The sequence below is a fragment of the Lepidochelys kempii genome, chromosome 5 (assembly GCF_965140285.1).
Source record: "Lepidochelys kempii isolate rLepKem1 chromosome 5, rLepKem1.hap1, whole genome shotgun sequence".
In the NCBI taxonomy this organism is placed as follows: Eukaryota; Metazoa; Chordata; order Testudines; family Cheloniidae; genus Lepidochelys; species Lepidochelys kempii.
Window position 1 is genome coordinate 35,223,574 of NC_136384.1, and position 27,302 is coordinate 35,250,875.

At 41.7% G+C, this 27,302-nt stretch overlaps 2 protein-coding genes across 10 annotated transcripts in view; one reads left to right on the plus strand and one right to left on the minus strand.

Annotated features, from left to right (window-relative positions):
* MTREX (Mtr4 exosome RNA helicase) overlaps positions 1-26,721 on the plus strand; it is a 102,376-nt gene extending 75,655 nt beyond the window's left edge. For all 5 annotated transcript variants that reach the window (XM_073343937.1, XM_073343938.2, XM_073343939.2 and 2 more), the window contains 6 exons: positions 111-274; positions 1,886-1,991; positions 8,159-8,215; positions 9,782-9,944; positions 25,816-25,920; positions 26,423-26,721. In XM_073343937.1, coding sequence (XP_073200038.1) covers positions 111-274; positions 1,886-1,991; positions 8,159-8,215; positions 9,782-9,944; positions 25,816-25,920; positions 26,423-26,475 — 648 coding nt within the window. In that variant the 3' untranslated portion in view covers positions 26,476-26,721. The remainder of the gene's footprint in view (positions 1-110; positions 275-1,885; positions 1,992-8,158; positions 8,216-9,781; positions 9,945-25,815; positions 25,921-26,422) is intronic.
* The window catches only part of PLPP1 (phospholipid phosphatase 1), a 136,722-nt gene continuing 131,569 nt past the window's right edge, over positions 22,150-27,302 (minus strand). For all 5 annotated transcript variants that reach the window (XM_073343943.2, XM_073343948.2, XM_073343947.2 and 2 more), the window contains one exon: positions 22,150-27,044. In XM_073343943.2, the coding sequence (XP_073200044.1) occupies positions 26,916-27,044 (129 nt within the window). In that variant the 3' untranslated portion in view covers positions 22,150-26,915. The remainder of the gene's footprint in view (positions 27,045-27,302) is intronic.

The window sequence follows — 27,302 nt, forward strand, 5'->3', positions numbered from 1 at the left end:
CACATTTTAAAATACAACTATCTCTATCTTTGTATTCTGCTGAAGTTGTCTTAAGTGTCTGTGTTAAGAATGCAGGGTCTGAACATTTATGTACTCTTTTGGGTTCACAGATTGCAGTGGATATTAGAACGGCAAAGCGAGAACTAAAGAAAGCCAGAACTGTCTTACAAATGGATGAGCTCAAGTGCCGCAAACGTGTATTGAGAAGATTGGGTTTTGCCACATCTTCTGATGTCATAGAGATGAAAGGACGAGTTGCCTGTGAAATCAGCAGGTAACTGAGGGTTCCTGTGGAAGTGTTATGCATACATATGTCTTGCTGAACCCTACTAATGCTTAACATACTATATTTCTAATCCTAGTTACAGCATGATAGAGGCCACTTTTAAAAACCTTTAATAGGAATGCACATGTTAAAAATACATTTTCTGTGTATTATAAAGAACAGTGACTCTCTCTAATCCCTTCCAAAGAAAAAGGAATAAGCTAGTTAAAGGAATAAGATTCTAATACAACTCAAGATAAAATGTAATGGAAATTTGAACTGATAAGAAAATGATCTGTTAAAAGGCCAGGACAATGGCTTGTCTTTACAAAGGCTGGACCTTAGTCTCCTGTAATATTTAATGTATCAAATATCATACATTATGCCATGACAACTAGGGCCCCCTAAATTTCTGTAGCCCAGTTCCTTGTATTCCATTAATCCAGATTGCCCATAAACTCTTTGGTGTAGCAACAGTTATTCTAATGTCCATTCATTGTCGCTACTGAAGAGTATAATTTAATTGGTGCCAAAAGGCTGCAGGAATAGATGTGTGAAAAACAATAAATTTAATTGTAATAAGGTAAAATACATTTACTAGGCATGTACCATGTTAGAACTGGTATTTCAAAAAAGGTTCAGATGGGAACTGTATCAATTAAATCAAACTTCAATATCTCAGAAAATTTGTCAGATTTGTTTTGTACAAGTGGCTATATCCACTAATAACTTGTAATTCTTTTCTTTTTTTAAACTTAACACCACAGTAGGTGCTGTTTTTGTGTCTGCTCCATGAAATTGTTGCCCTAATTCTTTCTTGCTATTCTGATGCATCTTATTACATCAAATAACACAGTAGAATTAAGCAGTACATAACAAGAGTTGGTCAGTAACTTACGAAACTCCATACTTCCATGTAATTTAGGAATTGTTTGCTAATTGTCTACTTTTCTGTACTGAGCTTTTACATTTTGATTTTCATTTGAGTTTTGCCTAGAAAAAGCCTGAAGTAAAAGTGCAACAGTATTTTAGCTGATGCCCAATCAAAGAAAACTCAAGATTATTTCTACAAATCTGTTTTTTATATAGCTCATGACCAGGTTTGCTTTAGATTTTATAAGCACGCTGACCTGTTTGCTATATCTTATAATATCTTGAAAATGTAAATTATATCTTGTTAACTATCTGTTCTCCAACAACTGCAATCCCAGTTTCTCAAGGCTTTATCGCAAACCAAATGTTCTAACCCTTTTATTATTCTGTTGTCCTTTCTCTGGATCTGTATAATCTCCTTTGTGTCTAGCTGTCAAAGCCGTAACTAAAACTGGGCATAGCTGCTGTAACAGTTCACTGTAAACTGGCAAGAGATTCTTTGTGGTTGAAATAAAGCTTTTTTGATTTAGAAGGACTTGATTTTTTTCAGAAACCTCTTTTTCTCGCTTCTCCTTTCCATTCCCCCACAAATCAAAATTATTTTTCAGTTTTCCAGTAAACTGTCAAAATAAAAAGCTATTCTCTCTTGTGAACGCAATGTACTTTATAATGCAAAGTGTATATAATTAGAAATACTCCTTAAGAGGTCTGTTACTTAAGCTTCCTTCTCATTTTTCTCCGTTATAGTGCTGATGAACTGCTCCTGACAGAAATGATGTTTAATGGTCTCTTCAATGACTTATCTGCAGAACAAGCAACTGCATTACTAAGCTGCTTTGTATTTCAAGAGAATGTGAGTTACTTTTCAGAAATCATAATTTGTTTGTTTCTATAAAAGCTATAGCATAGTTTCTATCAAAGCTATAGTAGAACAACTAAATTCATGTTCTAGTAAACTCCAGACCCACATTGAAATCAGATGTCCAGGTTTCCACTTTACTGAAGTACAGATCAGTGAGGGTTGCTGCGGGGTCCAATTATAGGTCAGGCATTGACTAGTCTCCTGCGTCTGCTACAGCTGCCACAGCATTCACTAGGAGTAGATTGTCTTCTCCTGCATTTCTGGTAAAGTCTTAAAGGTACTATAAAGACAATTGTGAATTTTGAAACCATAAGCATCATTATCAACCCAGCAGGATAAATCAAAAGCTGACTGGCATGAAGTTAATAACAGTAAATCCTCGAGCAGAGGAGTATCAAGTTAATTTTACTGCCAGAAAATTAGGTAATTATAAACATGGTGAAATACACCTGAAAAAAATCAACTAAATGTTTTTGAGTTGTGTGATGAGCCGTACCATGATGATTGCAGTACCCAGCTCCGCAAACTGAGTCTATCAGCATACTCGGTTGTATGAAAAGGAAAATAAGTTTCAAAGAAAAGAAATAATGGTATCTCCTATGGAAAGTGTTAGGCTGCATCTGGAATATTGTGGTCTGTTTTGTTTGCATAAAGCAGTCTTTAAAAGGATATTCATGAATGAGAGGAAAGTACAGGAAGGTTCTTGGACCATCTTGTGGTAATAATTTTGTTATAACTAAAGAAAAAAACTATTTGGCAAGTTGTGATAAAATCAGATTTTGCTAAAATTTGGTATTCTGATTATCTACCCCATTCCCTCTTCTCTTGGACAATAGCACTTCTATCCCTCTTCTAGAATGGCAATGCCTTAACTCACTCACTCACTCACTCTTCGTGAGCAACAGCTTCAGTTCCTTGACAAGTCTAACTTGGGTACTTCCAAGGTTCCTGTCGCCACGGGTACCGTATCTAAAAAAGACATAAGACTCTGAGGTGAAACATACTAGCAGAGTTATTGTACATGGTCATGATTTGAAGCTACAGGACAAGGTTTAAACTATATTTTAGGAACGACTGCTTTTCCCAGAGAGTGGCTGGAAAGTATAACAATCTATTTCGAATTACATAGGAACAAGTAGTATAAAGGAAGTGGGTAGACCATGTATTTGGAATACAAATTACAATTGGTTATGCCTACATCTAATCTCGGTGAGTATCCTGGGAATTCTGAAGGTTCTTACAACTTCAGTGTCAATGGAGACAGAGGTGATGGCAGTTATCAGCCAATAAGAATGCTGGATGACAAACTGAGTTTCTGTGGAAGTGGCTCATTTTGGGGGAGACTTAGCTTTCTTTCTTTTAATGAAGATAATTTCTGGGACAGCATACATGCAAAACTCCTCCTTCTCACTCACTCAGACATGCAGAATGACGACTGCTCACATCCAAGATCTTCCCACTCTCTAGGGCTCCCTTCTTTGCTTCTCTGTTTTAATTTCTGCCTTTCTCAGAACACCACACAGTTTGATCTCTCCACAATGTCTAAAAGAAGCCACCCTAAGTAGGACTTTTAAACTTCTTCAGCAGCCCTTGTAGACTCATTGGCAGCCATAGACTTTGCTAGAACTATAATGTTCTGGTGCAGTGACCTAAAAAGCCTTAACTTTTAGAACCATGGTAAATTCAAGTTGATAGTAAAGGAAATATCCACCATCACCACTGAAGCTAAGGATGAATCCATGGACTCCATTAGGCTGGCAGCAAGCTCAGTGGCGAGGCATAAACACTGACATAAACCATAAGGCCAATGCTGCATACCTCAAAATTGTCAGGTGTATGTCCATTTAGAGAGATGCCTAATGTGGTGCTAGCTAACACTGAGAATCCAAGCACTTGATCCCTACTCAAGAAAATTTCAAGTAGGTCTACAGGCCCTCATGTACAAGTGTGGAAGCTCTTTTCATCTCAACCCAAAGGAGAGGGACTCTATTAATAAAAATACAAATAAAATTAAAAAACAAACAAACCTTAATTGGAAAAAACTGGAATTGAAACTATCTGTTAGCATGTCCTGCATGAATGATTTTGTTAAAATATTTTCATGACGATTCAGGACTCTCAGCCCCTTGGGGTGACTAATCTGTTACTGTCTGGTCCCCAGGCAGTGGGGCTGTTAATGAAGAGCCTCAAGCCTGACACACACGTACAGTCCACCCTCCCTAGAAGCTAGAGTGAAGAGTTCAGTGGAGGAGCAGCACATCAGCATGCACGCTCTCTTTTGAGGAAAAATCATAACTTGCATTGGAAACTGTCAAGACACTGCTGTGGTTCCAGTGTAGGTAAAAAATTTGGATTTACAGCAAAACTTTTATTAGGGTGGCCACTATTGAAAACGGCAGGGTATTTCTGACTTTTTTCATGTAAGTCAAGAATCCTCACCTGTGCTCTTGTGGACACCAATAGAGCTGCAAAAAAGCAGAAAACACAATACAAAGATCAGGCTTTTCAGATAAAATCTAAAAGCCTTAGATGTATAGCAGTCTTGAGGGTCCTAACCCTTTTAACTTTTTGTACTGGCACTTTGCCATCTTTTAAAATGTGATTCAAATACAAATAGACCTCTTATAACAGCTGAGCCATGTCACCTCTTTGAAATACCCAACCTCTGCCTGCCAAACTTTCTAAATCACACAGCGTGTCATGGATGCCCCATTATACTAGCTTCTGATTAAATAAATAAAGTTCAATGACATAATCTGCAATGCTCAGTCATCTGTTTCTGTGCTTTGCAACATAAAAGAAAACGTTCTAGTCTTGGAAATTTTGATTTTTGATGTGTTTAAGAAGACATCTCTTATGAGAGAGGAGTAAATATAACTTTTGTTAGAAACAGTATCTGTGTGTTTACTGGCTTATAAAATTATACTAATTTCACAAAGACTTCCCCCATTTAGAACTGGAATAAGTGTTCTGATTTTACTCCAGTATTTTGTGGGGTCGGGGGGTGGAATCCTCACTAGGAGGATTAAAGGTAAGTCATAGTAATAACTGTATAGGATGGACTTAAGTCAGAGTTACTCAGAATTTTAATATTGCCTCTTTCATAAAAGTATCAAGATCACACGTTATTTTTAATTCAGTCCATAGTACGAATTGTTGACAAGGACTTACGGCCTTTGAAATTCAAAATAAATATTCATACAGTAGTAAAGCCAGTTCCTTTAACTGTGATGCAGTTTGTTAATGGTAGGTGCTAAATACTTCACTATATATGCAGCTGATACTTGAAGAAATTTGAAGTGTTTTCCTGTAGTGATGCTTAGTATTGTGAACATATTTTAACAAAATCATTCATGTAAGATATTGCTACAGATGGATAGCAAAATGTGGCACCTATGTTGACTCAAGAAGTGAAGAGTCAAAGATGCTAGTAATTTACTGTAATGGAAGTGATGCCTACGTAAGCTATTGCTCAGGTGTAATAGAAAGTTAAGTAACGGAACACATGATAACATATGATAACATACCTCTGTGGAGATAGAGGCGGTTACGGACTATTTAGAAAAGCTGGACGTGCACAAGTCCATGGGGCCGGACGAGTTGCATCCGAGAGTGCTGAAGGAATTGGCGGCTGTGATTGCAGAGCCACTGGCCATTATCTTTGAAAACTCGTGGCGAACCGGGGAAGTCCCGGATGACTGGAAAAAGGCTAATGTAGTGCCAATCTTTAAAAAAGGGAAGAAGGAAGATCCTGGGAACTACAGGCCAGTCAGCCTCACCTCAGTCCCTGGAAAAATCATGGAGCAGGTCCTCAAAGAATCAATCCTGAAGCACTTGCATGAGAGGAAAGTGATCAGGAACAGCCAGCATGGATTCACCAAGGGAAGGTCATGCCTGACTAATCTAATCGCCTTTTATGATGAGATTACTGGTTCTGTGGATGAAGGGAAAGCAGTGGATGTATTGTTTCTTGACTTTAGCAAAGCTTTTGACACGGTCTCCCATAGTATTCTTGTCAGCAAGTTAAGGAAGTATGGGCTGGATGAATGCACTATAAGGTGGGTAGAAAGCTGGCTAAATTGTCGGGCTCAACGGGTAGTGATCAATGGCTCCATGTCTAGTTGGCAGCCGGTATCAAGTGGAGTGCCCCAAGGGTCGGTCCTGGGGCCGGTTTTATTCAATATCTTCATAAATGATCTGGAGGATGGTGTGGATTGCACTCTCAGCAAATTTGCGGATGATACTAAACTGGGAGGAGTGGTAGATACGCTGGAGGGGAGGGATAGGATACAGAAGGACCTAGACCAATTGGAAGATTGGGCCAAAAGGAATCTGATGAGGTTCAATAAGGATAAGTGCAGGGTCCTGCACTTAGGACGGAAGAACCCAATGCACAGCTACAGACTAGGGACCGAATGGCTAGGCAGCAGTTCTGCAGAAAAGGACCTAGGGGTGACAGTGGACGAGAAGCTGGATATGAGTCAGCAGTGTGCCCTTGTTGCCAAGAAGGCCAATGGCATTTTGGGATGTATAAGTAGGGGCATAGCGAGCAGATCGAGGGACGTGATCGTTCCCCTCTATTCGACATTGGTGAGGCCTCATCTGGAGTACTGTGTGCAGTTTTGGGCCCCACACTTCAAGAAGGATGTGGATAAATTGGAGAGAGTCCAGCGAAGGGCAACAAAAATGATTAGGGGACTGGAACACATGAGTTATGAGGAGAGGCTGAGGGAGCTGGGATTGTTTAGCCTGCAGAAGAGAAGAATGAGGGGGGATTTGATAGCTGCTTTCAACTACCTGAAAGGGGGTTCCAAAGAGGATGGCTCTAGACTGTTCTCAATGGTAGCAGATGACAGAACGAGGAGTAATGGTCTCAAGTTGCAGTGGGGGAGGTTTAGATTGGATATTAGGAAAAACTTTTTCACTAAGAGGGTGGTGAAACACTGGAATGCGTTACCTAGGGAGGTGGTAGAATCTCCTTCCTTAGAGGTTTTTAAGGTCAGGCTTGACAAAGCCCTGGCTGGGATGATTTAACTGGGAATTGGTCCTGCTTTGAGCAGGGGGTTGGACTAGATGACCTTCTGGGGTCCCTTCCAACCCTGATATTCTATGATTCTATGATATAATAGATCGTAAAATCTATTAGTTACAGCAGTGAATCCAGACTCAAAGCAGGACCCAGAAGGCTGTTGCTCTTGGTTAGGCTACAGCAGTGGTTCCCAACCTGGGGTTCGCGAACCCCTGGGGGTTCGCAGAACGTTACAAGGGGTTCGCCAGAAAAATTTCACTAATGGCGGCCAGAGGACCCTGGGCATTGGAGGCAGCAGGTGGGACCCGGTTGCTGGGCAGACAGTGTGGGAGCTGGCCGCCCGAATCCCAGCGCTCTGCACGGGGCTGGCAGCCCGAGCCCCAGGGAGAGTGGGGCCGGGCAGTTGGGGCTGGCAGCCCGAGCCCTAGTGGTCAGCAGGACCTGCAGCCCGAGCTCAGTGGACCAGGGCAGTCAACGGGGTCCGGCAGCAGGAGCTATGCTGAGTGCAGAGGAAATTTAAAGTTAAATCCCTGAAAATATTCCTTTTTAGGAGGGGGTTCACGAGATTTCACAGTTTAGGGAAAGGGGTTCCGCAGGCAGTTGAAGTTTGGGAACCACTGGCCTTGAGATTCTCATTCATCCCCATTGACACTTCACACATCATTCTTTTAAAAATAAAAATTCCACCTATACATTATTTTACATTCTTAATTAAAAGTAAAGTTTCAAATTCATAATAAAGTTATTGGTACATTCTAGAATAATTTATTATATTGAAAATTCAAACTTAAGTTTTAACAGAGGGACTGTCTTAAGTGTATCTAGTACAGAAAAAGGATGCCTTTTGTTCCCATTAGCATGTTTTCTTCATTGAAAGTCTTTGTGTTCAGTTAATTTATATTTTAACTTTCATGTTAAGGATACCTGGAGAAACTGATAGATGCTCTATTTTTAAATAAACCTACTTGAAGTAGATTTTAGTATTTGTGATAACAGGTTTGAGAGGGAATTAGAAAGGTTTAATATGGCACTAACATATCTGGTAATGTCACAGGTTTGATTTTGCATTTATCTTGATTTAAATTGGGAATATGCAGCTCATGAGTTTGTTGAATGTTTTCTTTTTCAGTCCAGTGAAATGCCCAAATTGACAGAGCAATTGGCAGGACCACTTCGCCAAATGCAGGTAATTTTCCAGTGAAAATCTCTTTGAATTCAGTGGGACAGCTCACTGGCATAAAATTAAGCATATGTGTAAGTGCAGGATGAGATTTAATTCTGGTAAAATTGGTGAATTCTTTGTCTAATTATAGTAGCACAAGACTTTGCCATCATAGTAGTGGATTTTGTTATTCTTGGTTATACATTCTTTTTTTTGAGGCCTGTGCAAATTAGAGGGTCATCGCTTCTGTAGTTCAAGCTTATTGCACACACCAGGGACTCTGTGAATTTTTCCATTCCCACCTGCTCAGGGCTCCCTGGGTGCCACCCTCCCTTCCCCTTCTATTTCTGGAACTCCCTGCAACTCCCCACAGCCAGGGGTTTGCTGTGAATTCCGAAGCCCTCCATTCTCCCTTCCCCCTGGCCAGGGACTCTGTATGCCCCCTTCTCCATATCAGGATCCCACAATCTACCCCCTGCCACCCATTAGGGGTTGTGCCCCCCATTTCCCTCAACCAGGAGTTGTGTGCCCCATATTCTCTCCTCCCCTATAACAGGGTACCCTATTCTCCCCCCCATGCTAGGGGCTATATGCATGTGCCCATTCCCTCCACCACCCCATTATTGTTAGTCTGGGATAAAAGTCATTCAGGGTGTCAACATGTTAAATTCTATTGGGAGAATGAGCAGGCTGGTGGTGTGCAGGAAGGCATTAATTTGGGTGCCTTCAATGACATGTTTGCTTTATATACCAGTGCTCTCAACCTTTCCAGACTACTTTCAGGAGTTTAATTTGTCTTGCGTACCCCCAAGTTTTACCTCACTTAAAAACTACTTACTTACAAAATCAGACATAAAAATACAAAAGTTTCACAGCACACTGTTACTGAAAAATTGCTGACTTTCTCATTTTTACCATATAATTATAAAATAAATAAATTGGAGTATAAACATGCCTACATTTCAGTGTATAGTATCTAGAGAAGTATAAGTCATTGTCTCTATGAAATTTTAATTTGCATTAACTTCATTAGTGCTTTTTATGTAGCCTGTTGTAAAACTAAGCAAATATCTAGATGAATTGATGTAACCCCTGGAAAACCTCTGCATACCATCAGGGGTACACATACCCTGGTTGAGAGCCACTGCTATAGGCAACTGTAGGGATCCTTAAAACTGTAGCTCTGCTAACCAGATGCAGTGGGCTTCCTGTGTCCCTTGTCTTCCCCTTTTTGGTTTTCCAATTTTCCCCGAAATCAATAGGGTTCTGGCTGTTGATGGCCTAGAACACATTACCTGAAATTTTTGAAATTGATCAGATGCAGAGTTCAAAAGTTACCATGTAATGTTCAGACACACACAAACAGAGAAATGCTGTCAAGCTGCATGTAAGGCCTTCATGAGCTTGTCCAATTAACATGTATCATTCTTAGATTCTTACATATAGGTTAATAACTGCACTATAAATTGCTTGGTTACATTTATTCTAATGAGATTTCAAATTCTAGTGTAAACAATGAGTTAGTTTCTGGTTTTGAAGAATTTGTCACACTGCAACTTGATTTTAAAACTAAACCTTTTATTGTTAAAGGAATGTGCTAAAAGAATTGCCAAAGTTTCAGCAGAAGCTAAATTGGAAATCGATGAGGAAAATTACCTAAACTCCTTCAGACCCAACCTAATGGATGTAGTATACACATGGGCAAATGGAGCTACTTTTGCTCACATCTGCAAAATGACCGATGTCTTTGAAGGTATGTTGCTTTAAAACTTCCATTTTATGAAATGTTAGTGTAGTACAGTTCACAAATTCTGTGTGATTGACTTCTGTTCTTTGTGACGTGGTTAAAGTTTGCATTCTTCTGTTGGGAGAAAATTAGGAATCTGAAAGGCCCAAACCTGGTTCTAAATATCCTTCTGAAAGTACTGTAAAGTTACTCAAGCCAGATATTTTCAAGTATTTGCTTTCTCTGTAGTACAAAACCACAAACTTTTTCTAGTTTGTGTAGAAATCATTTTAAGTCTACTTAGCTGTTTTGGTAATTTGGAAACTATAAAATATTTTATGGGGTTTGACTCACCCCTCGATAATAAATAACCAGTTTATTTAACCAAAAAGAGTAGCATTTATAAAACATAGAAATCCTAAAAATTGCAGTATATTGTGCTTACAAGAAGAATTTTAATGCTCAGTTTCTTATTCAAAGCCGAAATGTTTGCCTCAACAAATCTATAACTCTTGTTATATCCGCTAATGATGACCATAAAAATAGTATGTAAGGGAAAGTGGAGATTGTTGCTTCATAACTTCAGTTTTGTAGAAGTTAAGTCCTTCACACTTAATTACAAAGTCAGAGGAGAAAATATTTTGGAAAGAAGCTGGGAGGGAGTCTTAAAAATGTACTAGATAGGGAAGTTTTTTTACTTAAGTCAGCTTTAATGAATATAAAAATGATTTAATTTCAACTGTGATTTCTGAGGGTAAGTTCGCCCCCCCCCCCCCCCCGATTCACTGAGTTGCCATGGTAAAATCAGTTTTTTGTTTCCATAACAAACTCAACAAAGATTATTCATTTTGACATCTAAAGGAACAAAGTTGTTTTCCTGACAGTCTGACTTCCCATATCTATCTTTTAAAATATGAGATGCAAAGGGACTTGATTTGTATTCTGATGAGAGAATCCATTAGATTCAATTCAGTATCTAATGCACTCAGGAATATTTGTGTATTGCTTACTGACAAGTAAAAATGTGGTGGTCTGATTTTCTAGCTCTTCTCTGTTAGATACTTTAGGGACACTGTGCATGCAGTTTGATTTAGTGGAGAGCACAGAATGTGAAACTTGTATTTTGTAAAGTCTTGTAGGGAATTCTTTCAAACCTTTTAACTTGATGCCAGAGTCTCAGCTGTCAACATTTAGAAAGCTGATCCCTACTGATATTGTTTTGTATTTTATTGTTTTGTTTGTTCTGTTGCCAGCTCAGAAAACGACATGGGTTATCAAAAACTACTTTCCTTTAAAAATGGAACACTAGAAGATTCTTTAGTTTACTTTTTGCTTACTAAGCTCTGTTTGGTGCTGTACAAAATGGTACACTTTTATAGTGTTACAAGTGACTTCTTCCTCAATAACACTCTTAAGGCTATTAATATTATTTTATTACTTTTTTGTGATGCACCATGATCCAAGCTTTAATTTATAGGAGGAAAAATCAGTAAAGAACGGAGTGAGAATTAAATATTAATAATACTTTGCAAAGTGCCATACAAATACTAATCCTCAGAAGACCCTCTTAGGCTGTTGGTAGTTTCTTAGGTGCAGCCACTTCAGAGAATGTATTCCTTCCCCTGCTCCCATCTATTTGTGTTCCCAGTGATGTCCCCCTTCAAAACAGCTGCATGATTTTGAATTCTTGATCTTTGTTCCCCCTTTTCTTCTTTGTGCCTTAAAATTCTCAGATAGAATCTTGTTTGGGGAGAGGCTTGCTAAGAAAGTGGTGCTTGACAGTAGCCAAAGATTTCACTCCCTACAACAAAACCCAAAGAGGGCTTACAAGCTGTCCTAGTTTTATCCACAGCAAAGGTACCAGAGAAGAGACTCCTGACTCCAGGGGTAAACCTAGGTATGGAGCACCAAGGGGAAGCATGGGCCCAGAAATGGGACTAGTCCCTCCTTCCACTCCAAACCATTGGTATGTCTGCGGTAGGGTTCCTAGAAATAAGGGTAGGGTATCACTCTTCACAAGCAGATGGGAGTCAATCCACTTCAGTATAAAGTGCAGCACAGATCTCAAGAGAAACACAATACTGGCTGCGCTTTCCCACTTCCTAAAGTTTTGGCAGTAGAACTTATGTTTCAAGAAAGGTGCTGTCATAAATATAAAGGGAAGGGTAACCACCTTTCTGTATACAGTGCTATAAAATCCCTCCTGGCCAGAGGCAAAACCCTTTCACCTGTAATGGGTTAAGAAGCTAAGGTAACCTCGCTGGCACCTGACCCAAAATGACCAATGAGGTGACAAGATACTTTCAAATCTGGAGAGGGGGTGCGGACAAAGGGTTCTGTCTGTCTGTGTGATGCTTTTGCCAGGAACAGATCAGAAATGTAAGCCTTCCAACTCCTGTTAAGTTAGTAAGTAATCTAGCTAGAAAATGCATTAGATTTCCTTTTGTTTAAAATAAACTGTGCTGGAGGGAATGTATATTCCTGTTTTTATCTCTTTTTGTAATTTAAGATTTTGCCTAGAGGGATTCTCTGTGTTTTGAATCTGATTACCCTGTAAGGTATTTACCATCCCGATTTTACAGAGGTGATTCTTTTACCTTTCCTTTTAAGAACCTGATTGATTTTTCATTGTTTCATTGTTGGATCATTAAGATCCAAAGGTTTGGTTCTGTGTTCACCTGTACCAGTTGGTGAGGATTCTTATCAGGCTTTCCCCAGAGAAGGGGGGGTACGGCTTGGGGGGATATTTTGGGGGAAGACTTCTCCAAGTGGTCTCTTTCCTTGTTCTTTGTTTAAAACGCTTGGTGGTGGCAGCATACTGTTCAAGGACAAGGCAAAGTTTGTACCTTGGGGAAGTTTTTAACCTAAGCTGGTAAGAATAAGCTTAGGGAGTCTTTCATGCAGGTCCCCACATCTGTACCCTAGAGTTCAGAGTGGGGAAGGAACCTTGACATGGTGGGAGAATTGGGATCATTTTGAACCAGTAGCACAGCAGGATTTTAAAAGGTTTTGTAAAAGGTGATTGCAGCTTTTGATTCTGTCTCTCTGCCTGGGGGACAGAGCAGCAGGCATAACAAAAACGATTTTTCTGTAAGCTGAGAACAGCTATCCGAGACAAAAGGTATCAGGTACAGCAAAACAAAATTTTACAAGCCAGGTTTTTTTTGTTTTCTTTCTAACTCTCGGGTGTAAAGTTAGTTAAAAACGGAGAGGTTAGGATGACAGAATGCAATGTTCAACAGAAGCGGGAATAAGCCAGATTTGAGGCTGAGGAAAGACAAAAGGAACATGAAAGACGGGTAGAACTCAGACAGATGGAAATGGAGGAGAGGGAAAAAAAGGAAGCATGCTGAGGAGGAGAGGGAAAAAGAGAGGAAGCATGCACTGGAAATGGAGAAGGCAAAGGCTCAGCAGAATATACCGAATAACCCTAACAATCCACAAATGGGAGCGACTATGTCTGCAGTATGATGAATCCAGTGATATTGCTGAATATTTTCTCACCGTTGAGAGACTGTGCACACTCCATAAAATTCCTGAAGCTCACAAGATGACCACATTGCTTGCAAAATTGACTAGAAGAGCTCTGGACATATTCAATAAGATGCCTATTGAGGAGGCTTCTGACTATAATAAATTCAAGGATTTGGTTTTAAAGCAATTTCAAATTACATCCGAAACCTACAGAGTAAAATTTCGAACCCTTAAGCGAGGGCCTGGACTAAGTAATGTGGCTTATGTAAACCAGATGACAGAACTGTTTGATAAATGGCTCAATGGACGGGCTATAACTAACTTTGGAGGAATGTGGGATTTGATTATACAGGAACAATTCCTGAATATGTCCAAGGATGATATAAAAGAGTGTTTATTGGATAAGAAAATGGACTCAGCAGGAAGTCTCGCTTCTTATGCTGATCAGTACGAGCACAGTCCCCAGTCCCAGACCGCCAGAGAGGCGGGGCAAACTGGAACAAAATGGGTGGATGGAGGAGAGAGGAACAACCCTGGTCGCAGTTGGAGCGGATACCAGAAGGGACAGCCTCAGACCACACCCTACTACCGGGGGCAGCCCAAGGCCCCAACTCTACACCCCAAAGAACACTCCAGATACCTTATCGCCCCACCACACCATTCTCTGGCAACCCACCTCGCCCCAATGACCAGTCAGCTGGGCGATGTTTTAAATGTAACGAGCCGGGGCATGTAAAGGCCAACTTCCCCAAGAACCCCAAAGGATTAGAGTTCATCGCACCGGAATCACACCAGAGGTCCCCAGGCCCAGATGCCTCCCAGATACCCTCAGAGCGGAGGGAAACTGTGAGTGTGGGCGGGAAGAGGGACGCCGGAGCACAAATGTCGGCTATCCATGCTTCCTTAGTGGACCCCAATTTAGTCAACCCAGAGGTCCAAGTGACGATTCAACCCTTCAAGTCAAACTCTTTTGACTTGCCTACAGCCAAGTTGCCGGTCCAGAACAAGAGCTGTCGAGGAACGTGGACTTTTGCAGTGAGATTACTGGTTCTGTGGATGAAGGGAAAGCAGTGGATGTATTGTTTCTTGACTTTAGCAAAGCTTTTGACACGGTCTCCCACAGTATTCTTGTCAGCAAGTTAAGGAAGTATGGGCTGGATGAATGCACTATAAGGTGGGTAGAAAGCTGGCTAGATTGTTGGGCTCAACGGGTAGTGATCAATGGCTCCATGTCTAGTTGGCAGCCGGTATCAAGTGGAGTACCCCAAGGGTCGGTCCTGGGGCCGGTTTTGTTCAATATCTTCATAAATGATCTGGAGGATGGTGTGGATTACACTCTCAGCAAATTTGCGGATGATACTAAACTGGGAGGAGTGGTAGATACGCTGGAGGGGAGGGATAGGATACAGAAGGACCTAGACAAATTGGAGGATTGGGCCAAAAGAAATCTGATGAGGTTCAATAAGGATAAGTGCAGGGTCCTGCACTTAGGACGGAAGAACCCAATGCACAGCTACAGACTAGGGACCGAATGGCTAGGCAACAGTTCTGCGGAAAAGGACCTAGGGGTGACAGTGGACGAGAAGCTGGATATGAGTCAGCAGTGTGCCCTTGTTGCCAAGAAGGCCAATGGCATTTTGGGATGTATAAGTAGGGGCATAGCGAGCAGATCGAGGGACGTGATCGTTCCCCTCTATTCGACATTGGTGAGGCCTCATCTGGAGTACTGTGTCCAGTTTTGGGCCCCACACTTCAAGAAGGATGTGGATAAATTGGAGAGAGTCCAGTGAAGGGCAACAAAAATGATTAGGGGACTGGAACACATGAGTTATGAGGAGAGGCTGAGGGAGCTGGGATTGTTTAGCTGCAGAAGAGAAGAATGAGGGGGGATTTGATAGCTGCTTTCAACTACCTGAAAGGGGGTTCCAAAGAGGATGGCTCTAGACTGTTCTCAATGGTAGCAGATGACAGAACGAGGAGTAATGGTCTCAAGTTGCAGTGGGGGAGGTTTAGATTGGATATTAGGAAAAACTTTTTCACTAAGAGGGTGGTGAAACACTGGAATGCGTTACCTAGGGAGGTGGTAGAATCTCCTTCCTTAGAGGTTTTTAAGGTCAGGCTTGACAAAGCCCTGGCTGGGATGATTTAACTGGGAATTGGTCCTGCTTCGAGCAGGGGGTTGGACTAGATGACCTTCTGGGGTCCCTTCCAACCCTGATATTCTATGATTATCCCATCCCCATGCTGTTGCGGGAAGACTTGGGCAATCATGTGAAGCTAGCCAAGAGGGTGGGAATGGTCACCCGCAGCCAGGCTAAGCAAGCTGTCACACCTAGCTCTGTTCCGGAAACTTCTACCAGGAACCTGTCAGAGGTGATGGAACTGGACCCCATGCCAACGTCTGCAACAGCAGTAGTGGATCTAGTCACAGAGACCCAGACAGAGCTAGTCTCAGAACCGGAAGCAGCGGAACAACCAGCATCAGAACCATTGCCAGCACTGAATCCAGTACTTGCAACCCCAACACCAGAGAGCCCCACTGCACTGGCAGCAGCAGATAACCCTACACAAGAGGCTTAGCGGGAGCCTGAACCCCAACATAGTGCACCAGCGGAGAGCGGTTCACAGTCACCGGAAACAGCCCCATCACCTGGATCGCTTCCAGAGGGACCAAGCCCAGGTCTACAATCCAATGAGGAACTGATGTCCGCAGCATCAGGGGAACAGTTCCAGACTGAAGAGGAAGCAGATGAAAGCCTCCAGAGAGTTTGGACGGCGGCACAGAGCAACCCACCGCCTCTCAGCTCTTCTAATCGATCCAGGTTTGTTGTAGAAAGAGGACTTTTATAACAAGGAAACTCTTTCTGATGGACACCAGGAAAACTGGCATCCTCAGAGACAGTTGGTATTTCCAACTAAGTACTGGGTAAAGCTCTTAAACTTAGCCCACGATCATCCTAGTGGCCATGCTGGGGTGAACAGAACCAAAGACTATTTGGGAAAGTCGTTCCACTGGGAGGGAATGGGCAAGGATGTTTCTACCTGCGTCCAGTCTTGCGAGGTGTGCCAAAGAGTGGGAAAACCCCAAGACCAGGTCAAAGCCCCTCTCCAGCCACTCCCCAACATTGAGGTTCCATTTCAGCGAGTAGCTGTGGATATTCTGGGTCCTTTTCTGAAAAAGACACCCAGAGGAAAGCAATACATACTGACTTTCATGAATTTTGCCACTCGCTGGCCAGAAGCAGTAGCTCTAAGTAACACCAGGGCTAAAAGTGTGTGTCAGGCACTAACGGACATTTTTGCCAGGGTAGGTTGGCCCTCCGACATTCTTACAGATGCAGGAACTAATTTCCTGGCAGGAACTATGGAAAGCCTTTGGGAAGCTCATGGGGTGAACCAATTGGTTGCCACCTCTTACCACCATCAAACAAATGGCCTGGTGGAGAAGTTTAATGGAACTTTGGGGGCCATGATACATAAATTCGTAAATGAGCACTCCAATGATTGGAACCTAGTGTTGCAGCAGTTGCTCTTTGCCTACAGAGCTGTACCACATCCCAGTTTAGGGTTTTCACCATTTGAACTTTTATATGGCCACGAGGTTAAGGGGCCATTACAGTTGGTAAAGCAGCAATGGGAGGAGTTCACACCTTCTTCAGAAACTGACATTCTGGACTTTGTAACCAACCTACAAAATACCCTCCGAACCTCTTTAGCCCTTGGTAAAGAAAACCTACAGGATGCTCAAAAAGAGCAAAAAGCCTGGTATGATAAACATGCCAGAGAGCGTTCCTTCAAAGTAGGGGACCAGGTCATAGTCTTAAAGGCGCTCCAGGCCCATAAAATGGAAGCGTCATGGGAAGGGCCATTCATGGTCCAAGAGTGCCTGGGAGCTGTTAATTATCTCATAGCATTCCCCACCGAAAACGTAAGGTGTAGCATATTAATTCTCTAAAGCCCTTTTATTCCAGAGAATTAAAGGTTTGTCAGTTTACAGCCCAGGGAGAAGATGACGCTGAGTGGCCTGAAGGTGTCTACTACGAAGGGAAAAGTGATGGTGGTGTGGAAGAGGTGAACCTCTCCATGACCCTTGGGTGTATGCAGCGACAGCAGATCAAGGAGCTGTGCACTAGCTACGCGCCAATGTTCTCAGCCGCCCCAGGTCTGACTGAACGGGCATACCACTCCATTGACATAGGTAATGCTCACCCAATTAGAGCCCAACCTTACCGGGTATCTCCTCAAGCTAAAACTCCTATAGAACGGGAGATCCAGGATATGCTACAGATTGGTGTAATCTGCCCCTCTGGCAGTGCATGGGCATCTCCAGTGGTTCTAGTTCCCAAACCAGGTGGACTACTGTAAGCTAAATGCTGTAACTCGTCCAGACAACTATCCAATGCCACGCACAGATGAACTATTGGAATCTCTACCTTGGACTTAACCAAGGGGTACTGGCAAGTACCGCTAGATGAATCTGCCAAGGAAAGATCAGCCTTCATCACGCATGTCAGGCTGTATGAATTTAATGTGCTCCCTTTTGGGCTGCGGAATGCACCCGCCACCTTCCAAAAACTTGTAGATGGTCTCCTAGCGGGATTGGGAGAATATGCAGTCGCCTACCTTGACAATGGGGCCATATTTTCAGATTCCTGGGCAGAACACCTGGAACATCTACAAAAAGTCTTCGAGCGCATAAGGGAGGCAGGGCTAACTGTTAAGGCTAAGAAGTGTCAAATAGGCCTAAACAGAGTGACTTACCTTGGACACCAGGTGGGTCAAGGAACTATCAACCCCCTACAGGCCAAAGTGTATGCTATCCAAAAATGGCCTGTCCCAAAGTCGAAGAAACAGGTCCCATCCTTCTTAGGCTTGGCCAGATATTACAGGCGATTTGTACCGCAATACAGGCAGATTGCCACCCCACTGACAGACCTAACCAAAAAGAAACAGCCAAATGCAGTTCTGTGGCCTGAAGATTGTCAGAAGGCCTTTAACCAGCTTAAAGCGACACTCATTTCTGACCCTGTGCTAAGGGCCCCAGACTTTGACAAACCATTCCTAGTAACCACAGATGTGTCCGAGTGTGGCGTGGGAGCAGTCTTAATGCAGGAAGGACCGAATCAAGAGTTCCATCCTGTCGTGTTTCTCAGCAAGAAGCTGTCTGAGAGGGAAAGCCACTGGTCAATCAGTGAAAAGGAATGTTACGCCATTGTCTACCCTCTGGAAAAGCTACACCCATATGTCTGGGGACGGCATTTCCACCTACAAACCGACCGTGCTGCGCTACAGTGGCTTCGTACCGCCACAGGAAATAACAAAAAACTTATTCAGTGGAGTTTAGCTGTCCAAGATTTTGATTTCGACATACAACTCATTTTAGGAGCTCCTAACAAAGTGGCCAATGCACTCTCCTGTGAAAGTTTCCCAGAATCAACTGGTCCAAATCGTCCTTAAGGTGTGGGAAATATTGTTAGTCTTTATCCAGTTAGTAGTATATTTAGTGATGCATGTGTCTTATTAACTCTGTTTTCGCCTAGAGCTCCAGGAAGAAATCACAGCCAGTATTTCACCCTATCTGTGTTTTGGGGGGCGTGTCCTAAATATAAAGGGAAGAGTAACCACCTTTCTGTATACAGTGCTATAAAATCCCTCCTGGCCAGAGGCAAAACCCTTTCACCTGTAAAGGGTTAAGAAGCTAAGGTAACCTAGCTGGCACCTGACCCAAAATGACCAATGAGGTGACAAGATACTTTCAAATCTGGGGGGGGGGGGGGCAGACAAAGGGTTCTGTCCGTCTGTGTGATGCTTTTGCCGGGAACAGATCAGAAATGCAGCCTTCCAACTCCTGTTAAGTTAGTAAGTAATCTCGCTAGAAATGCATTAGATTTCCTTTTGTTTAATGGCTGGTAAAATAAACTGTGCTGGAGGGAATGTATATTCCTGTTTTTGTCTCTTTTTGTAACTTAAGGTTTTGCCTAGAGGGATTCTCTGTGTTTTGAATCTGATTACCCTGTAAGGTATTTACCATCCTGATTTTACAGAGGTGATTCTTTTACCTTTTCTTTTAAGAACCTGATTGATTTTTCAAGGGTTTGGTTCTGTGTTCACCTGTACCAATTGGTGAGGATTCTTATCAAGCCTTCCCCAGGAAAGGGGGTGTAGGGCTTGGGGGGATATTTTGGGGGAAGACGTCTCCAAAGACGTCTCTTTCTTTGTTTAAAACGCTTGATGGTGGCAGCATACTGTTCAAGGACAAGGCAAAGTTTGTACCTTGGGGAAGTTTTTAACCTAAGCTGGTAAGAATAAGCTTAGGGAGTCTTTCATGCAGGTCCCCACATCTGTACCCTAGAGTTCAGAGTGGGGAAGGAACCTTGACAGGTGCTCAGTACTCTGTACCCCTGATCTTCATAGTAAGAAGACAGAGCAGATCAGGCCACCTTGAGATCATAAGGAGGCCAGAACAGTGGGATGAAGACACTAGCTTATACTCTTATCAAAATGTCTGCATGAAGCCTAATAACATTGGTGGATCTGGCAGAGATTTAGAAGCTCCTTCCCATTAGTACTGTCATCATCAGTTTGTGGTTTGCCAGCAGAAATAGTTACTAGCAAAGTAAAACATTGCACTTTGTGAGTATCATAGGGCAGAGGATAGACCAAAGGTATTAGCAGTGATAATAGTTGGGCTGAGAAGTCTAAGACTTAAGTTCTGCACATTCTTAAATGACGTACTGTTAGACTGTAACTGGTAAGGAGAAAGCAAATATGATTCACGTCCTGTGCTAAGTATAAATACTTCATGAGCTTTGTAACCTTGCTTGGTTACTTATTAAGGCTCTGTTCCATGTAGACAGGCCTGTAGATATTTTTGAACTTTTGGGGCTGTGGAGAACACAAAGAAAGGCGATTGCTTGCCCATAGTACCATAGGTCTTGTCATTTCGTGATATGAAGCATGTAGGTCAATGAAGGGAATCTTCTGGTCTCTTGTTAGTTCAAGGATTCAGCACAATGGAGGGAAAGTTCACATACACATTTATAGCTGTTCTGGGCAAGTTAGTGCACTGTGTGCATAAGCATCCAACAGGCCACACTTGCAGACTCCTGTTATGCTAATTGTACTCACGTAGCCCTTTTTGACCTTAACGATAGCAGAACCAGTGCTTTACTATAATACTCAATACTCTCCAGGCAAGTAGTGTCTCCACTACCACGTCGGGTCCTTATGAAAACTCTGCTGATTCATTCGCGCTAGTGGCTTTTGTTCTTTGTTTGTCAAGGAGTCTGAAGGGCAGCTGGAGTTTAAGGAGTTAGTAGATCATTCCTAATGCTTAATTCCACTGAGGTTGAGGGTTGTGAGCCATTATGTGACTTCATGGTTATATAAAACGTCCAGCATGAACCTTGCCTAATTCCTTTGCCTCTTTTCAAATGGTGTAATACACTTTCAGTGAAGGCAGCAACCCCCAGGCCTCCTCAAGAAATTGGGCCTCAAACCAAAAATTGTTTCACTCCTCCCCTTTTCTTCTTTGAAGAAGGGAAATTTCTACAGTTCCATTATCCTGCCCTAGGATTCCACTTTTATGGCTTACATCACCTACATACACGTGTAAGAGACAGCAAGTTCCTCCAAAGCTAAAGGACAAAAACAGAATTTCCCCTGCTCTGGGGGCTGGTCTATGTGGCAGAATCTCCCTGTGCTTGAAGGTGGTTGTGGTGAATCAAGTTAACCAGCATGACTACATCACGGGCAGCAGTCCAGGCGGAATGGTGCTCAGCATCATGTCAGTTTAATTACTATTTCTTCATCGTAAGATCAAAAACAGGGCGAGTTTGTGTTGCCTTTGATCTTAAGAACCAGTGTTTTAATAATGATTAGGTGACATGCTTAACACGTGTCCTAGCCTGCCCTGCCAGCAGCGCTGTGACCAGCACTGTGTTGGCTAGCACTTTTCTTCCCTACACAAGGTTACTGTGTTCCATCAGTTTCGGTAATCTTTGAAATAAGGAAATTGACACATTCTTGCTCATTTATTCTGAATTCCTGGCTATCATTAGTTTATGCTGGAAATCTGATGTTTAATGCCAAAAGCCTACTGAGCTAGGTTTCCTGTGACCAACAGAAAACCTGGCAATCAGTACTTCTGGACTCAGCAGATTCCTCCTATTGAGAGGCTGCCTTTCTGACCACTGGAAGAAATTGTATCCCTTGGAGATACGCTCCAAAGGAATAAGGAGGGAAACAGATGATGGAAATCAAGAGCTACTCCCAGCTAGCCGTTCTTCTTGTGTTTCCCAGTTCACTCTTGGCTGAATAGGCCACACAAAGGCAATTAAAAATACAACTTTTCCATTTGTTACATACTTCCTGTGTTCTGGATAAGAGGACTGCTGGCTGCAAATGGGGAACAGAGTCACAGCCCAGGCTGTTTGCTGTTAGCCATTATGGCTACCGTAGCCTTCCGGTCACTCTTTGCAATGGTGGAGCCAGCAGACTTTTCCTCTAACCTTATGGGTCTATCTTTCATCTTTTGTGAGGGTGAAGATGCATGATTCGTCCCTTAAAGGGGTTTGTAAAAGGAGACAATTCCTGCAGAATTGTCCAAAAATAAATGCTGACTCTCTCTGAAGATTTACCCAGATAAAGCATTGTGGACTTTGTACCACACTGCATCTACATTTTTATATCAAAGCACCTGAGTTTCTGCAGCATAGTGACACTGAATCCTGTGGTACATTGACATAGGGGTTTCAAGTAGATTAAAAAACAAGCTTTTATTGAATTGAATATGAAAATGAATAATAAAATAAGGAACACTGTGATTATTGTTATATTAAATACAAGTCTCTATTGAAGGGCTTGTCTAGATGTTGGTAGTAGGTCAGTGCATACGAGGGAACTTCTAGTGCATGTTAACAAAATCCACATAGACAGTTAGAGCATGACCCACTAGATTTACACCCTGGCATGTCTCACACTAACTATTTTGTCTGGACAAACCCTAACTCTTTCTAATTTGATATTGCCCCCATACTACAAGATTCTCTTTCACACTGAAAGCAACATGTAGTATGGTGGGATAGGATGGGGTGAGAACTAGAAACTTTGGCATGGTGGTAGGAGGCATTTGGCACTGAGGACAAGATTAATATCATCTGTTCCCCTTTGTGTTGTGGACAGGGGTAGATGTGAGGATCTGACCTTCTGGGGGGAAGGGGAGAGCTTAAACATTTGCATACTTAATTTGTTCCTCATTATTACAAAAACACCAAATTGTACTGAGTAAAAACACTGCACAATGATGATTTAGATACAACCCCCTGTTTTTTCCTCCCTTTTTTTCTGCACAGCAAGTGGCTAGAGGAAGGGCTTGCTTAGCAGGTATGTTCTTTGCTATTACATGGGAGACAGTTAAATCCTGATCCAGGTTTTTTGTGATCTGGACCAGCAGGCACCTGGGCAGGATCTCTGGTGGAAGAATTAGGCTGTGTAACTCATGAGCAGTGTATCTGCATCACCAACAGTAGCAATGAGGGAAGCTGTAGGCTAGATGGGTATTGGACATTTTTAACGCTGACGGTTATACAAACAAACGAATTGATCCCCCCCTTTTGGAGCTGGTCAAAACTCAAGATTTTTAGTCTGTAAGAAATATTGGATTTTCAGAAGTTGGGTTAATTCTCCATTGGAATAAAACTGAATTTGGAAACTGTTCAGCAAGACAAAAATGTCATTTTGGAAATAGTGAAACATAGTGTTTCTGGGGGAAAAGAAATAAAACTGACAATGTCAGTTGAGTGATCTGCTGCCAGGGCTCCCAGAGTCTGTGGCAGCCCTGCCATGTAGACTGTCCTGGGGTTGGGAATCCCCAGGGCTCCTAGAGACCTGAGCCACAAGAAATCTAGCTTGTACTATAAGCACAATAGCTAGAAATCCTCAAAATATCACGATCTACCATAGCCATCACAAGCATTCAAAAAAAAAAACCAAAACCCCCAACCCCATCTAAAGTAACTTTTCTATGGAAAGGTGATTGTCACTTGTCCAAATAATTTTTACAGCTAGAGAAGTATAAAATGGAATAAAAACCATGAACTGCCTTGAAGGAACAACCAATAGGCATTTTTCACACAATTGGCTCTTTTTCCAGAGCCTTTCCTTCACTATAAACTGAATGCCTGACTCCTGCCAGTGTTCCAGTGGCTGGCAGGCTCTCTGCCACAAGCTGTAGACCCTAAACACTCACAGGTTTCCAGTAGAAACCTGCCGGGTGTTTGAACAAGTTTTATCGAATCTAAAATAGATTTGGCAAAACATTTCTGAGCAGCTCTGTCCTTCTACATTACAGCTGCCCTCAGTAGTGAAGGTGTACTAACTGCAGCACCTAATGTTCCTGTTGCAGACTGAGCCTTTGAATGCAGGAAGATGTTTCCAAAATGGGGGTGGAGTGTTGTGCATCATTTCCAAAGAAAGGTTTCTTGCTAAATAGCAGCAGCAGCATTGATTTGTGACTAGAAATCAGCCCAGTCCCTAACAATCAGAAGTAAAGTGGCCATGACAGGATCTTATACTTACAAGCCATAGTGGGGTGGAAGTGAGGGGGGGAACGGGAGAGAAAAGGGACCTAGAGTTTTGAAAAAGAAAACTGCCAAGCAATAATCGGTTTAAACATTTATAGATTGACTTGGTTTTTTAAAAGGAAGATAATGTAGGTTTAGGAATAACTGGTTGCTGTGTACAACTTTGTTTTGTCTGCAACAGCTATAAAGAAGCCTCTCTGTGCAAGCTGGTGCTTGGTGGAATTATATTCTTGTGAACAGACTCTAGCAGGGACTTCCAGAAAACTGAGTTGACGTTGCCAAAATGCAGCGTGGCTATGCTCAGGGGAACTGCTGATGGTTCACTTATTTTGGACTCGTGCTTTGTCTCAGTAATTGATGCCATGCGGCTTTTAACCTGCAATGGCTGCAAGCGGTTTTACAGATACTGTAGGAGTTACTCCTGCCGTAATGGCAGCAATGAATGTGTTCATATGAAGAATGCCTTAACAAAACAAATGTGTGCAGGCTTTCACTGAATATAGACAATTGTGGAATTAAGGCTTTATTTTCAAAGAGGGGTGTCTTTAGGCCTGGGTGGCAGAGATAAATTACTCTGGACTGTCACTTCTACAGTCTTCCTCCAGACCAGTTTGTGCTTTGTAGGATCAGTCGTCTGTGAAGTCACAACTCTGCCTGAAAAAATTAATCAAAGAGAAGCTTGTCCACAGCAGATAGTGCACTATCTGCTGGAAATTTAGATAAAAAATTACACTGAAGCTTCTTGTTCTCCATGTGGATATCACTTCAGTGCTGTTTAGTCAAATGTGAAATCTATACTGGACAGATATTTCCACATCACAGACTAGCTTTAAATTAGATTGTAACAAAGAAGCAAAAATTATATAATAGCACACTATATGTATTTACCATCCCTTCTATTTTAGGTATATCAAGTACTGTGCTTACATGTACTTAGTTATGCTACACGCCTGTACAGGATGTGGAACATGTCATGCACCAGAATCTAGTGCAGTCTCCACTAGCCCCATTCATTGTAGCAGAGAAAGTGAGCTGGCAATGGGACAAAGTCTTTAACACCTACATTCAAAGCCCATCTGCTCAGTAATCTCCCTGCTTTATAGCCCATTGCTTTTAGAATCCGAGTGTCCCTTAGTTTGAACAGTGGACAAGGGAATCCATGTATCAAAAAACAAATGCTACTGTCAGTTCAGGTATTCAGTTTATAATGAAGGAAAGACTCTGGAAAAAGAGCTAATTATGTGCAAAATGCCTATTGGTTGTTTCTTTCAAGGCTATCTGTATTTCAGCTGTTCATGACTTTTATTCTATTTTATACTTCTCTAGTGGCAAAAATTGTCTGGACAAGCGACAATCACCTTTCCATAGAAAAGTTACTTTAGATGGGGTTGGAGTTTTTTTGGAATGCATGGCGATGGTAGGAGGAAGTCTTGATACTTGGAGCATCTCTGGCTAGTGAGCCTGCAGTGCAGGCTAAATTTCTTGTGCAATATTCAGGCTCTCTAAAACTCTTGAGCAGCTGATTGAAATAGGTAGCAACTAAAGTGTCAGGGGCAAAGAGTTCTTTTACATGGCCAATAAACTTAATTTCTAGAAATGAAAGCTGGACTGTGGGAATGTAAGTTGGCATATGAAGTCAGTGGTTTTTAAAATGGAATTCTGTTACAAATCCAAAGCATTGTACTTAAGGAAGTAGGCCTGAAGCTGTACTGTTTAAGGATATCCTTCACGCAGAAGCTCAAGTTACATTTAATGATATGTCATGTAATGAGTTTAGTCAACTTTCTTGTTGCCATTAAGTGAAGTGACTGCTAAAAAACAAAGGCTTCATTTTTATCTAGGTAGCATAATTCGTTGTATGAGGCGGCTAGAAGAATTGCTTCGACAGATGTGTCAAGCAGCAAAGGCCATAGGAAACACAGAGCTGGAAAATAAGTTTGCTGAAGGTATGTATTTAGAATATGGTTATAAATAGAAGGGTGAAAGTATGTACCTATGAATTAAATCTATTTCAGCTTCTAAAGAAAATATTCAAGCCAAGTTCTTTTGAATTATTATTGAAAATCCTACATTATCTGAGAGAAAAAGCACTTGTAATTTAACACATTGTCAACTTGATTCTTTCTATAGAGAGGTATGGGTGCTGGAAAGTCTGACGTGGCTTTAGAGAGTTTATTTGCAATAGTAGTAAAAGCTAGCTGTTATAAGTATTAAATCTACCAAATTTTATGAAAAAAAACTGCTTAAAAGGATAATGCAGCTACCCTTTCAAGGATAGATTTTCACTGTACTTTATCCATGGGTCTAAAGTCATGACTTACACCGTGCACATAGAATACATAAGTCTCAGAGACTAGTACGGGTACCACAATCTAGGGTTGCAAGGTTCAGCTCTTACCTATATATTTTATGACACAATAATACTAATCTGTTTTTTCTTTTTGATAGGAATTACCAAAATCAAGAGAGACATTGTGTTTGCTGCAAGCCTCTACCTATAAAAAATCTATGTTCTGGAAGCTCATTACCGATTGGGAGCAATCTGAGACTTGTTCACGGAGCAGAATAATTTTAGACTGGTGGCATCAGGCCAGTTTGCCATTTTCACCCCCAAGACAGACATTTAATGGTGTATGTATTTAAAACTTGAAGCATTCTAGCAAAGCATCTTACATACACAGTGCTGTTTGTACATAAGTGTTACCATGTTATTTTAATAAAAAATTACAGAAGTGTTTTTATAAGCAGTAAGCTTGAATTAGAATTTTTTTAAAAGATTTTTAAAGCTATTAGATATACACAATGCTGTTATGTTACTATATACACATGTAAAGTGAGCATCCAAGAGGTATAGCAGCAGCAGTCCCTTAAAAGGCATTTATTTTACATATGGAGACTTATGAATTCATTTTCCTTTTAGAAAGCAGGAGACTTCACAGGATCATGGTTGGTGATTACTGCCATAGTGATTTCCATTTGTTGGTGTCTCATGTAGAGTCGTATGTGAATCTTCTTCATTGGGTTTAAATGTACGTCCCCTCACTTTGAAAAAATCTGATACATACACCACCTAAGTGAACAAATTATACACTGTTAGAATCCTGTAAAACCTTACACCCATTGTCTGTCAGCTAAAACTATCCACATTAAGGAGGTAGTCCTACAGTGCAAGTTCTTATGAATTTGGATTGGTCTTGTGTAGTGGTATATGGAGCCAGGGTACTAAAGTAACTGGTTCTGAGAGGAATCATGACTACAAGAGCTATTTACATTAAAGCTCTGATCAACTACCAGAAAATCTGTGAAACCTAAATATTTCCCCTTCAGT